A 15,236-nucleotide genomic window follows, 5' to 3' on the forward strand; every position below is an offset into this window, starting at 1 on the left:
GCACCATTATGGTCTCCACGGGCCAGCTGTTATCTGGGGAAACGTTGTTGTTCCTCTGTGCTGACCTGCCCCGGCCAGTAGGCCACTTACATAACATACTATGCAAATAAATGAATACATAAATAAATAAATCTAATAACAACAGAGCAAATATCTTTAATGAAATGACTGAATGAACTAAACAAACAAAGGGTATGGCCAAACAGTAGCCTATTTAAAATCTTATTTTAAAAAGCCATAAATAATAACCTCTTGTTTTCAGTTGGGAAGACATAGACAAGCCAATGTCTGATATTCATAAAAAGGCAGACATTGGACCAATATATCGGTACCGATAACCCTGATGGATACTGAAGTACAGTTTGGATGTATTGGCACTCCACCTGAATATTTCAGCTTGTTAGACTTTATGCATTTACTCCATTTAACTGGAGAATTTGAGTACTTTTTAACTGCCGCACAGCAAGTCAGTTAGCACATTTTAGCTGAGGATATCAAGGGTTATTATCCAGCTTTCAACAATTTGTTGGCTCTCATTCTTGCACAGTGAGAAAGAACATCCATATACTTTATAATTGCCCGAGATAGATAAATCATCATGCTAAATGTTCAAAAATCCAATTACATAGGGGAAAAAAGTCAGTAGGCAGGGCTACATTGTTCTCTTACCACAGGAAATGATCTGTGCTTTAAGTGCCAATGGGTGTGGCTGATCTCAGTTTACCCCCTGGAAATCATGTAAGAACATTTAATTATATGGTTGAAACAGTCTATATAAAATTTCATATGTCACATGATTGTTTATGTCAGATGTCGGTTTACATTATGAACATTCCTCTGTTGCGTTTCTGGTCCTTTTTTTAAAAACACAAAGTTGAGATCTTCTCTTTGTGGGCAAAACCCACCACCTGTCCACAAGTGTGATGAATTTAACAACACTGCAACCGTAATGTACCTCATTATTTTATTCATGCACTGTACTCCACATGATTTTACAAGTCATCACAGGCTTGTTTTTCACCAACATGTATGACTATCAGATAGAGAGAAAAAAAAATAACCATTATATCATGCTGAAAGATAAAACAGCCTGAAGTCATTATTTTAAAACAAATAACTTTAAGTCAACATTTACACATGTAGCCAAAGGTGTCAACAGATGTAGTCACATCAGGAAAATAAAAGTGCTGTACTTGGAAACTGAAATCTTAAATATATCCAAAGTGTTTTAAGACTTTTGGATAAAACATACTGGTAAAAGTACATAAAGTAGCTGACAATCTTGTGCACACCATGTAAACTTAGGATATGGTCCATGAATGTATGTTCACTTTGTTTACACTTGGCTGTTTGCTACACACTGCACTAAATCTGACAGCACCAAACATACATCAAACTGTCTGAAATGAGGTCATCGTTTTACATTTTGAAAAAAAAAAAAAAAAAGCAAATATATGTTCTTCTTGTAAAGAATTTCTCAATTCTCAGTCTTTGTCACTTAAAGCAATATTTCTCTTTAGTACAAAATATATTTTAACACACAAACCTTGAGTGTGTATCTACAGCCAATATAGCTAAAATTACACTTGTGTATTTTTCAGGTCATAAACAAACTTGTTTGTTGATAACACTACATGACAATAGCAGTTACTGTTTTTTTTTTTTTTTTAATTGTTCTTGGGCTACAGTGTCTAAGTAAGTGAGTGATCATTATGGATGTCCAAGGTGGATGAATTTAGTGGCCAACTATTTCTGAACTCATAGGAGGTATACATGTTAAGGTCTGGGTGGTCACTTAAAATTAAATATTGCTTTAAGGCCTGAAAGTGAGAGGCTGGTTTGTCTAACATGAACAATCAAAACAGACATAAAAAAAAATATATAGGCAAGTTACACAAGGCTAGAATGTGCACCATGTTAGTGACAATGAGGCCAAACATTACCGTCAAAGACTTACACTGTCCTATACTTAGTGGAGCATCCTTTTTTGTAACATAGTGACAGAATTGATACATGCCAACAAGGCAACACCTGAAGGATGCTTAGACATGAATCACAAAAAAAAGCATCTGATTTGGAGTTAAATGTCATTAATTTTGTCAATATATTAATTTAGTGAATAATTTGGTCTGTATTGTAGGAAGTGGAAAACATTTCTCATTGTGGGGACCTTAAAAGTTTAAGACTGAGCAAAATTGGCAGTATAAGCACAGTTGAGGCTTTTAATGGCTAATATTACACAACACCTGCATGCAAAATGACCTACTGGTAAGCTCTTTTCTTTACAGGGCATCTATATTTATTTAGCATACTTACACAGATAGTTACACAAATGCATGCACAAATGTGCACGCACGCACACGCACGCACACGCACACGCGCGCACACACACACACACACACACACACACACACACACACACACACACACACACACACACACAGTGCTCAGTACAACTCATCTCAGAGTATGAATTAAAATCTTAGATTACAAAATAATAATCATAAAATAAGATTTTTTTCCTGCATGGACCTCTAAGTGCCCTGCTTCACTATGTAGTGCACAGGAAGAAAGACACTAAACACAATAAACTTCCACACACAAAGGACTGAAATGAAAAGCTAGTTGTAACACTTGTATCAGAGGTTCTTGATAAAGTTGAATACACCATTAGGCAAAGTGCAACATCCAGTAGTAGTCACAGTAACATCAGGCAGGGTCCTCTGCAGGGTTATGCTTCTTTCTCGTCTGACAGCTCATCCTGCTTGCGCTCAGTCATTCGGGCACATCGCGGACAGGTAGTGGAATTGTCATAGTAACAATCTCTAAACAGACACACAACAATTGCCAACATCTGTTACATATACAAACATGTCCATTCTGATAATGTGCTACTTTCAATTGTAATATTTGTGGTATTTTCCATTATCAATGTAACAGAGTAATAATCTGTGGTGACGAACCTGTGGAAGACAGCAGAGCAGTCGTGGCACACTGAAGTGTGACTGTCAAAAGGGAACAGGATATCTCCCTCCTTACACAGCTCACAGACAAATCCCTTGGCCTGACAACGCTACACACACACACAGACACAGACACAAGCATGTATACATAGATACATGCACACAAGCACAAAATAGGACACTAAGTCAAGGTTTCAGGAAAGAAACATAATCCATATTAGTTAAGAAAATACACTATCCTCAATAAGCCCCTGTACAAGCATGCAGTGATTAAAAGTGTTTGATACAAATGCTTACATTCATCTTACAGTAGGAGAATTCATTTGTGCTTTGTGCTGTACAACAAAGCTCACCTCGCAGTCTAGTTTGATGTGCTTAGCAAATGTGGTATGGATCTCCGTAAGCGAGCAGCTGAGTCTACCACTGGAGATGTCAATCAAATCCTGTAGTGAGTACATGTCATCATTCTCCACAAAGTGCTGACGGTCATGGAGCTGGGGAATATGAATATAAATGGGAAATTGTTAAAGATTGTTAGATATTTTTCACTTTCACCAAATTACAAGACTACTACAACTTTTATAAAACATTTACGAAAGACAGGTTGGGAATTTGGGTCAGTATTTTTTTCTTTTGTACAACTTAACCAATGTTGACAGACAAGTTATGAAACATCTGAGAAAAGATTATGGAAATGGATTTGCAATGATTCCAGTAGTTTACTTAACAGTAGTTACTAATCTGCCTCCACATGGTGGAGCTGTTGTGACAAATAGAGCAAATAAGGCTTAACCAATAACAAATATCATGCCAGAGCAGACCAGACTGGAATTGCGCCATGCTAAGTCATTTCAATCTGTAACAGACACTGTAGACATTTGCTGACCTGCAGAAGTAGCCGAGCCTCCATGGCCTCCTTACAGGTAATAAAGTAGGGTTTCATCAACAGGATATCTTGACGAAGCTTCTGTAATAGAGCATCCGCACACAAACACACGTTGTCATTAGTCCCACTCTATGTGCAGAACTGTAGGTCAGTGCCTGAGGGTTATGTCCCCTCTGAGAAAAGCATGTGGTAACAGTTGCTCCATGCAAAAGCTGTCTGGTTTCCACCTCATTAGACTCTTATGGAAATGGAAACGCTACTCATGACGCAAAAGGGCTGGGCTGGGTCAAAAGATCGAAATTATTGTGGCAGTAATCCAAAAACAGAAAGATTACACAATTTTGGTGGTGGTTCAAGGGAAAGTGGTAAAAACTCTTCAGTGAAATATGACTGAATGTAATTTGTTTACACTGAGAGCATATTATTTTTAGACTCTACAGTTTCTTATAGGATCTGCACCAATGCCTGAAAAACTGTGAGGCTACCCACCCTAATCTCCACGAGTTCCTCCACAAAATTAAACAGCAGTGGGTTGATCTCTTTCAGCTTCAGTACAGGTCGTGACATCATCAGCGCCAGGTAACGCATTGAGGAGCGACACACCTAAAGAGAACACAGATTTTCAAAACATAAACTGGCTGCACATACATAATTCATTCATTTGACCTTAATTTTACCTTGAAAGACCATTGAGTGGGTCTCCTCATTGGTGTCAAGATGTAAAGAACAATAAAGTCAACAATGTATGATATCTAAAAGTTAAAATACAGAGTAAGAAAACATGATATGGAGGAAATTATAAAATAGAGGAAAGACTAGCTAATAAAGAATAAAGACACACAACTGACAGGAAATTTCTTAGATTTTATAAAAGACATGATTTTACACGTTATGTTCTGGGTAGATACCAGTGTGGCAGGACAGGGTATGTTACCTTGCGTGGTTCAAACTCCCAGTTGTGGATGACACGTGCTGGGATGATGGCCGTGTCATTCCAGTGACATGCGCTGCAATAATATTGGCCGGTGTAGTCACATTGCCTGGCCTCACTAGGGACGCCCCCTACAATAAAAACATGTATAGTAGCACATTATAAAACAAAAGATGAAACTACTATTTGTTATCAAAAATAACAACACAACTCCGGGATTATACAGTAGATCCTTTTTATTTACTATGTGAAAAAAGGCTGTCAAGCGCAAAAGTCACTCAATACTTAATATTATTTCAAAAGTATCAGCATACACAAAGTTTTTATAGCACACACACTTTCAGTCCCCTTCCTGACGGGCTGTCAGGTCAGACCATTTATAATAACATTACACCGCAATCAGCTGAATCACATATCTAAATAACATTTGCAAGACTTGCTAGTCAAAGGTGAAGATATAATGCTAAGCTGAAATTTGGTCTACTGAAATCACATATTGCTATTAAGATATTGTCTTAATAGCAATGTCTGTTTAAGCTATAAGTCTGTCTTATTATTTCAGCCTTCCTTAAGAAAAAATAAAATCAAAAGCAGCGTAATAAAACTCTCTTCTATCATACTCCTAGATTATATTTTGCTGTTATACTGTTACTGTATTAAAAATGCATTACATCAAGATATAGTGTCTCACACTATATTTACAAAGTCTGGGCCTATATTTTGGTTATTTGATATAGCAGAATGCAAAACATACTGTATAAACATAATAACCGATTATGGCTTCAGACTATCAATCAACAATGTAAAATAATCCAGTATATGACAGTGAATGTGACACTACACATGTACACATTCTTGACCATCTCGTCTGCTTCCCAAACCCCCTCAGCGGATATAGCAGAGGCCCACTCACTCAGTGACACAGGTGTGCGGCATTCTGCACAGCGGTAGTCTTGCCGGTCCAGTCCTATCTCAGGACAGATGCTGAGCTCATACTCCGACTGGTGGCTGACCTTTGACCTCACACAGGGCTTGGTGATCAGGTTCATACACTTACTATGGCAACGGTAATAGCAACCTGAAAGAAGAAAAGGAGATACTTGGCATGACAGATTCGATAGTGCAGCAGCATTACCACTAGAATCACCTCTACTCCACCTGACCACCTCGGGTAGTTGAATGATATTTTACCTGATTCAGGGAGATGATGGAAAAAATTTCCACCGAGTCCAGTGTTACAACTTTGCTTTCCAAGTGTCTGCCTTTTCACTCTGTCAGTTGTTTTTTTAATAACAGAAGAAACTTGCTTAACGCAGTTTGAAAGCATCATTATGAAAAAAGTGTTTATGGAGCTGCACTGCAAGAGCAGCACGCAGGATCTTAGTTTCATTTAGGTGTTTTCTTTATCACTTATGTGCCTTGGGCAAGTGTCACATAAAGCAAATCTAATGTGCTGTATTGAACTGATAATACGGACAATGTGTCTCACCAGTGCAGGTGTACCAAGTCTGGATTAGGCCCCAGATGATGGTGCTACACTTGTCACAGGTCTGTTTCACACTCTTGCTCTTCTCCTTGGAAAAGCGGTGCTCCAACAGAACTCTCAGATTTGGCTCATCCTCCTCCGGGTCCTGTTCAGTGACACAGAGCCAAGGAAAACCAATTGTGCAACAGAGATACTCATCTGTGATGCACATGCAAGCTTCATTATAATCACAGAAAAGCAACATAGTTAATGCACAATTACCGAACCCATAGTCTTCTCCTCAAAATGTGCACAATGCTAATAAAAGTGTGTACTGCAGATGGCTTTCTTTTATTGTGTGTCTCATGCTTTATGGCAGAGCCTGCTCAGACTGTGTAACCTATTGACTGTAATTGAATAAAAACTCAATAACATAAACACAATAAGGAAGTTTTTGCTATTTGACAGAGGCATTTCATTAGCCTAATGTGAAAACAAGATATTATGCAGCAGTCTGTTCACCTGACATGGTATGGTTCTCTCGCAATTTTACATAAGACTACAGTATTACATTGCATTACTGTGCTTTGGAAAATCCCTTAATGTTACAGCATTCAGTGTGACACTCAGCAGTTTCACATCTTTTGATTGACAGGACATAATTTTCAGCTGTCAGTACTCAACACTGCAGTCTGGTTTTGGATCAGCAGTGTTGTATATTGAGCTATATTGCCCATTGGAATTAAAAGATAATGCTAGTGCAAACATAAATCCACCAGTGTTTCAGCCACAATCAGAAGTCACAGCCCTTGTCAGATCTCCTGGAAGTCACAGACTCCCACTGGTTTCAAAAACTGCATTAAAACAGCTCACAGAGACACACAGCTGCCTTGACCAATACAATTAACTAGTATAAAAATATGCAATTACGGTAATTTCTACTCTACCAGAACACATTACCGCCCATCTCCAAAAACACTCACTCACTCAGTCACTCAGCTGAATGGTGGTCATGTAAGGAAAAAATAAAATAACTGTGTAATTTAAAATGATGAATTACACTTGTTAAAATTATGAATTTCGTTAGTCAAGGTGGCATCAGTATGTCTCTGAGAGAATTTTTAAAATAAATTTTTTAAAAAACAATGGAGCGTATGACACAAATACATGGCTGGGTTTAGATTCCTAAAAGGCATTAATGGAAAGGGAGAAAAAAAAAAGTAAAATTATAGAGCACCAAAAATTCTGTGCGACAATTTGAAAGTCTGTAAAATTATTTCTTCACTGCCATTTTCCCAGCCTCATTATAAAGGCCAACCACACAAGAAAACCTGACAATGGTGGAAGATTGTGTTGACAGCAGTAATTTAAATTCTACTTTGCAAATACTAGCCTGAGTGCCTTATCTGTCCACTCCTGCATTCATCAGAGATCCCAGATAAATCAATTACCTTCTGAAGAACCACTGGATTTTAGGTGAAGGCAGAAGGACAGCAGCTCTGTCCTTCTAAAAAAAGTCTAGCCTTTATCAGAAATAGCCTACATTCTTTAACAGTTCCAGTAAACAGAAGACATTACTGTAGTATTTTTGCAAGGAAAATGAATAAAAATTTTGGTCTGGTTGTTCCAGTGCAACCACAAAAAATAACCACATGGCACAACTGGATAAGGAGAATTTGGGTAAAATGGTTGCACTCTGAAGCAACAGTAGTTCTCCCTTTATACCTTTTAATTGTGCTCAAGCTGGTTTGGGTTAATATTTGTGGTAAAAATCAGAAATACAAACAATTTCACCAGTTTCACCATGATACTTCCCAAATCACTATTAAAAAATGTTATACACAAATCTTTATCTGTGCATTCCTCACCAGTGAAATTAATAATTTCAGACTGTCTTGTACAAAAGATTGTCCCACTGAGCCAGCACCACCACCTTTTACATCAAGCTCTTTGCAGTATTCCCCTCCCTCCTCAGGCCCTACCTTAAGCTCCTGTAGTTTGAGACGCAGGTGGATGAGTTTCACCACCGTGTCCTTCTGTCTCTCCGAGTGTTCGGGCAGCTCCAAGATCAGCCTCTTGCACTCCTCAATGGCCAGCTTCAACTGCTCAATGTCTGACGCCACAAAGGAGCCCTGTAACAGCAGACACACACACACAAAAAAAAAACAAACACAAAATGTAAATGACATGTACAGGCATTATGAAAGCTCTCTCTGTTCGTGAACAAATAGAAAAATAGAGTTAAATAGAGATGCTAACCTAATCTGTGTATCTCCACTCATTAATCAAATCCCATGAGCAAAAAAAAAAAAAAATTAAACACAAACATTACAAATGTAACAGTGTGTGTGCTTGTTTCACTTTTAACACGAGCTGTGCAGACATAAACAAGGCTGTGCTCAAACATTCAGAAATTCTCTCTTAGACACAATCTTAGATGCATTCACAACTGAATTTTGAACATTTTTCTACAAACTCAAAATTATTCTGATCCTAAATTGCCTTCATTTGAGTCTCTGAGTTGAGCTGAACTGCAGGGAAAATACACGACTCACCACAGGCCTTGAGAAGTGATCCTCAGCTAGACCAAGATCCATGGTCCGGTCTGAGCTCTGGGTTCTGGTCTCAGAGGAGAAAAGTTCAGGTTTCGCCTCTAACAAGAGAGGAGCACAGCATGAGGCATTGTTCTCCTTGTAAGCGCATACTGCTCTGAAGTGCACCCAGTCATGCATGCTAATTTCACACACATGACTCTGGTCACTTAAGCAAATACCTGCACTCCAACTAACCATTCAAGAAGTCTCAAAGGGCAACAGCCTATCATGTATGATTACAGGACCCCGAGGTGTGTCCTTATCAGTTCTAGTAATGTGTAGCTAAGCCAGTTGACAATGCACAGGCACTGAGGCACTCCTCACCTGCACAAACCTTAGAGAACTGATTAATATAGATTTAACAGAAGAAAGTTTTACTCACAAATCTTCGTGGTAAACTTGTATTCCAAAAACACCAGCCATCTCTGACCGATGGAAAAACTGGATCCGTAATTTTGTGATTTTACAACAGCAAAACACTGTTCTGTTTAAAAAGCTCGCACTCGTCATGCTGTAGCCTATATTCCAAGTCTTCTGTATCTGACTGTGAGCTCAGTACCTCCCAAACACACTTATTTTCAATCAAATCCTGCTGCAAAGGCAACTTCTGCAAAATCGTCTCATATGTGGTCATGAGGCATGTAAAATCATAAAATTTCAGACCCAGTTTATCCATCGGATCAGAGATGGCTGGCATTTTTGGAATATGAGTTTATCATGAAAACTTGCAATTAAACCTTTTTCATCAGGTGTTGAAGGCAGCACACAGTGAGTACTTAATGAATATTTACATGTTAATTGTCCAGAACTGTTCATACATTGTGTCTAACTACCAATCCACTGTGTTGACATTGTTATTCTTATAAAAATGTGTTAGTCTATATCTGTGTTACATGTGAGGTGTCTGTCAATAATGAATTGAGCACATGTTTCACCATAACAAGTGTGATTAAAGTGATTCTGGCTGTGATTAGTCATGTGATGCATCTAAAAACCCGCCTCATTATGATGACAACAGAGTGAGTGATGCATCTTGCTGGTGAGATCTGACATCTACCAAACTGAACGAAAACCCTGAACACATGCCTAGCCATGTTTGAACTGTATTTGTACAATTCCTTATGGAGATCCGTTAGCTCCTCAGTTTTGATTTTCAAGAATTAATAAATAGATAATAGAGTTAATGGACATATTACTCTGCCTCACTATTGGCCACAGGGGGCATTACATCATTTGTATAAGATACATACAATAGTTATTACTAAATCCCACAGACTGGCAAAACAGACATAATTTTGGATAAAAAGCAGTAGCCTAATCATTCAGACTTAAACATCTAATTACATGGAACTGGGACATAATGGAGAAATACAGGTTAGTATATCGGTGACAAAAATTGAAAGAAACTGATATAAACACCATTGTAGAATAAGTAGGTGGGCTGTGTTCATGCATTCAGCAATAAAACACATTCCTTACGTAAAATGTAGGCCTATATGCATATTTTTCCCAACATTCTTGCATTTGCAAAAATGTGAAGAGGACAATAAAAGCTAACTTTTTAGACTGACCACGTTATTTTCCCTCTGTCAATAAATTTTTTGCAAACACATTGTAGTTAACACAATAAAGGCGTTTTTCTTTTTTTTTATACACTGACATTCTTCATCAAATATTTATCTTTTTCTCTCTTTAACTGCTAATAGGCAGCAAATTCAAGGCAAGACCTTGTATGCCTGGAGAGCCCCCACATTAAACATCATGCACTATATAAAATTCAACATGTAGTGCTTGTTTAAAATAACAATGTCTAATGGCAGCCAGTCAAAAAAGTTAGACATTAATGAATTTATCAAAAAAAAAAAAAATCTTCTTTCTTAAAGTCCACTTGAAATCATCTCACATGGCCTCTGCTTCTTAAATAGTGAAATCATCCTGCATTAGTGTGTGTAAATTAAAATTTCAACCAATAAAACCTTCATAACGCTTATGAACGATCCTTCCCTCCATAATTGCTAAATTACCAACTGAAAGGTACACACCAGAGGCCTTATCTTAAATAATCTGTAATGAAACACATTACTGACACTGTCAAAATGAAATTGATATTTTAACTAAATTTTCAGAAGTAAAAATCTGATTAAATCCGAGAACCAAGTAAACGAAGCAGGAATCTGAAAACAGGGTAAAAAAAAAAAATCAAACTGAGGTTTAACAGCCATACAGCTGACACCAAAACTTCAGACTAATCACAACTTCAGTCATGACACAGTGCTTATTGATAACCTTACAATAACAAAGTAAAAACTGTTACCTGCGTACACCTCACAACAAAACATGCTGAATGAATTTAACTTGACAGTAGCAGGTCAGACAGAAGACATGCAGCAGAAAACCCCAACATACAGTAGTCAACTGAGCTAAGCTGAGTGTGAGCTGGGCCAGCCTGTCAGAATTACAGCAGTCAAACAAAAACCTCTTCAATTCCCAAATCTTCAAATAAAGGAAGTGTTACCAGAACACTGCCTATGGTCATATTCTCATTTCCTCTGGACCAGACACTTTCAACTTCCTTATCCACCAGCTAAGATTTATTCCTAGTACGTAAGAGAATTAAAATGACTGTGAGATGAGTTACAAACACAGTTGCCAACATAAAAAAGCAAACTGGATCACTTTTTCATAATCAGTAATGACTTCTGTTTACAGCCAGCCACACATCACTGTTACATCTCAGCATCTACTATACTCTTGGTAACTTCTTCATTTTATTTAAGGTGTTTTATATTTTAGGTGCTTGCACCCCCTGCAGTATTTTAGGACACTGCAGGGAGTGCAAGTTTATATTTGCAAATAAATGAGCCTCAGCAAAACATGATCTTAGACATCACCTTGCACTGCAGCAGCAAATTATCTGACATTGAGAAAAGCAATAGCCAATATTTTTGGCAGCCTACTACATCCTAATTTCCACCCCAGGGATTAGAAGAGCATCCATCTTCATCCTAATATCCCATGCTACAAAAACAATTTGTGGATTAACTGACACAGCACACAGCTGAGTAATTACATCCTCCTCGTATCAAACCCTGAGCAGGAAACATTTTTTTCTCAGTTACACTGGCTAATACAATCCAAAATTCAACTACCTTTTTCATCATTACACCAACCAACTATATGTTCTGAACCTAATAGGATCTCCAAATGACAGCTAGTAACCTGCCAAAGTGACAAATAGATATGTTTACCAGCTCAAGGCAAATTTGACCAGCACCGGGCTCGTAGTCGGTGTTAATTTCTTACCCTTAACACACCTATTACCTGTTTAATACCATCAACTTCTGAAAAATACCAATCATACCTTACCTAATAAGTTCAATAAGACAAAGCTTAAAACAAAACTTAGACAAAACAAAACTAAGATTCCTCTATTGAAATATTATTATTGATTCTACTCTTAAATTTAGGTCAGCCAAAGACAAATAGTTGTAAACAGGAAATAAAGTGAGTAGGAAACTGTGTCTGTTTTGCTTTAAATTTAGTCGGTGAGGTCAGTGACTGATTAAACCCAGAATCTGATTTAGTGATTGGTCTATAGTCAGCTAAGGTTACCCCTTGCCATCACCTTTTTTCAGGAAAAACACATACATCCAATGTTGACCACAGGACTTAAACAGCATCTTACTTACTTACTTCATCCCTTTACACTTAGCACTAATGAATGCAACTCTTTTTTTGCACTGTCTAGATATGGGCACTGTTTTTAGGGTGCATGACATGAGCTGTGAGTTGTATTTACTATGACATAAAATCCTGTCTACTCAGGCTGTCTTGAGGCATTTAACGTTCTGAAAAGAGAGAAAAAAAAAAAAAAAAAAAACTTAAGAAGTCCCTTAAGGGAAGTCAGAGTGTGCACCTAGCACTCTTCTGTCACGACTGGCTTTATTATGATTACCGTGTTGGGGGGGTGTCTTGCCCCCCTGCGGACCATCCTCTTCTTCTCCACGATCAAAGGGATTGAGCCGGCCTTGACGGAAAATGGCAAGTCTTTCATCATACTCCATTTCAATGGCTACATCTAGGGAGGAAAAAACAAATCACAATTACAATGAAAGGTTAGTCTGTTTTGCTTTCTATGTGTGTTCCTATGTTATGAACTGGTGCAGTAAGGAGGACAAATGAGCAGGATGTTCATCCTTAATGCAACAACAGTAAATAATGTCTGAGTCAGCTTGACTGGTACTTGTTTCGCAATGTGTTCCTATACAGATCCCAACGCATTTGTTCACAACACAGTGGACATTATCTGTAAATAGCTTACAGCAAAATAGATTATCTTCCATTTTCTCTATTATCTTAGCGTTGATCAAAATCAATTTGAACATTATTATAGAACATTATGTTAATTATAACCACGATAAGGAGTAGCATTTCCAAGAAAGACAGAAGCGAACTGAGTAGCTAACCACAAAATTAGTTCTCTATACAATGAAATTTCTTTGGTTCACATGTACAACTTTGTTTACCGCTGGGGGGGTTCCAATATAAAATTACTCTGGCAGGGGAGCCCACAGTGAGGGCATAAAATGTGCATTTACACGGTAATAGTGGTCAGAGGTATGCAAATCAAAAACACAACTTCCCTGTGAGTCTCAATCTGCTTTAACCGAGATGGACAATGACAACTATCAAAAAACAGCGTATCACCTTTAAATGATGGTCACTGTTACTGTTGTCTGTTTAGATTAGAAAAATAGCAAATCTTAAAGGGACCTGTCTTTAGGGATATTATGGGTACCAGGGTTGGGAAAGCGGTTACAGCCACAGGATGGATCCCCAGTCAATAAAAACAATCAAGGCAGTTTCTAGAGGAGTCATCTTTTTCCTTAAGTTTATCGTTTTATCGTGGGTTTGTAACCTTAAGTTTCGATGCGTGTAATCCAAAAAATTAGCCTTAGGGATAACGTTAACCATCGATGTCAGAGGCTACATTGTTCACATGAAATGAGGAAAAACAACAATAACAGAGATGTCAACAGCTAACGTTACAGCTACCTAGCATTTCCAACTGGCGTCAATGCATTTTGGTGCTAACGCTAGCTCACTGGCGTCGGTCCGACCTCAGTGCTGGGTAAGCTTACCCCGTTGTCAAGCTTATTTATCCTACGGCAGTGGGTACTCTTTCGTTAAAACAGATATCTGCTGGCAAAATGTCGTTTATAGTCGACGCCTGTCTCCAAAGATGGACAAATCTGCCGTGTAATTTGTTTATCTGTCATCAGCAACATCACCAGGCAAGGCGTGTCAGTTAGCCATAATTAAAAAAGTTCAATTTCCGGTTTCTGCATTCAAAATAAAAGGCATGTGTTTGAACCCACAGCATCCACGCGAGATACATAACAGTGAAGAGATATCAAGAATATATTCTAGGTTCAAGTTTAGTTAATTTGTCATATGCATAATGAAAATATTGAAATGAAATGCTTACTTGCAGACCATCAATGACATTGACAATAGCATCCAATATATAAAAAAGCACATAAGATATAAGAACACTCTTATAGTATAAATAATAAAACTGAAGCTAAATAGTCACAATTCAAAGCCAAATAAAATACCAAAGTATATACAAGTGCGGCATGAATCTATTGATGTGATTTAATAAGACAGGAGAAATTGTTGTACAGCACAAATACACAATGGAGATCATGTAAAATCTGGATGAGGCTGCTTAAGCTTACCTACATAGAATGTAGGTAATGCAATATCATATGCAAATATACAGGCCACATTTGCAAGATATGTTCAAATATAATTATGGTATGTACAATACCTGAAGATGAATATATGGTAAATGAAACCAAAACTGAATTTTATTCACTCCGTAAATGTTGGATTGACTTTTATTGCAATAATCAATGATTAGTACTTTTCTTTTGAAGGTAAGACCGCCTTATATCCGGTGTTACTCTTGCTATCACTAGGAGACTTGATGCAGATTCTAGTGTGGTGGTTTACTTCAGTCTGGCTCCGGCAGGACAAACAGTGACATCTAGCGGGCGAGACTGCAATTGATCATTGGCTCTTTGCCTGCTGATAACTGGCTGAAATCACAATCGGAGTTTTGTTTCTGTTAGGCACATTTCATGTTAAGGCGGGAATGGCTCACACCAGAACCTTAGTTTGCAATAATTTAATCCCCCGCGAGTTAACGAATAAAAATCCATGCTGCATTTAATAACTATCTATCTGATCATCAATTGATAGATTGATGTTTGTGTGTGTGTGTGTGTGTGTGTTTGTGTGTGTGATATATATATATATATATATATATATATATATATATATATATATATATATATATATATGTATATATATATATAGAGAGAGAGAGAGA

The 15,236-nt window shown here is 37.7% G+C and overlaps 1 protein-coding gene across 1 annotated transcript; it reads right to left on the minus strand.

Moving 5' to 3' along the window:
• Positions 1 to 947: 947 nt before the first annotated feature.
• def8 (differentially expressed in FDCP 8 homolog) lies at positions 948 to 14,147 on the minus strand. Its single transcript, XM_030047881.1, has 12 exons — positions 13,981 to 14,147; positions 12,795 to 12,917; positions 8,801 to 8,898; positions 8,228 to 8,377; positions 6,270 to 6,411; positions 5,694 to 5,858; positions 4,784 to 4,911; positions 4,339 to 4,452; positions 3,850 to 3,930; positions 3,317 to 3,457; positions 2,964 to 3,073; positions 948 to 2,825 (listed from the first exon to the last, which is right to left on the minus strand). The coding sequence occupies exons 2-12, from the start codon at positions 12,901 to 12,903 to the stop codon at positions 2,732 to 2,734; spliced, it is 1,332 nt and encodes a 443-aa protein (XP_029903741.1). The 5' UTR covers positions 12,904 to 12,917; positions 13,981 to 14,147; the 3' UTR covers positions 948 to 2,731.
• Positions 14,148 to 15,236: the final 1,089 nt, after the last annotated feature.

Source organism: Myripristis murdjan, chromosome 3 (genome assembly GCF_902150065.1).
Source record: "Myripristis murdjan chromosome 3, fMyrMur1.1, whole genome shotgun sequence".
NCBI lineage: Eukaryota > Metazoa > Chordata > Actinopteri > Holocentriformes > Holocentridae > Myripristis > Myripristis murdjan.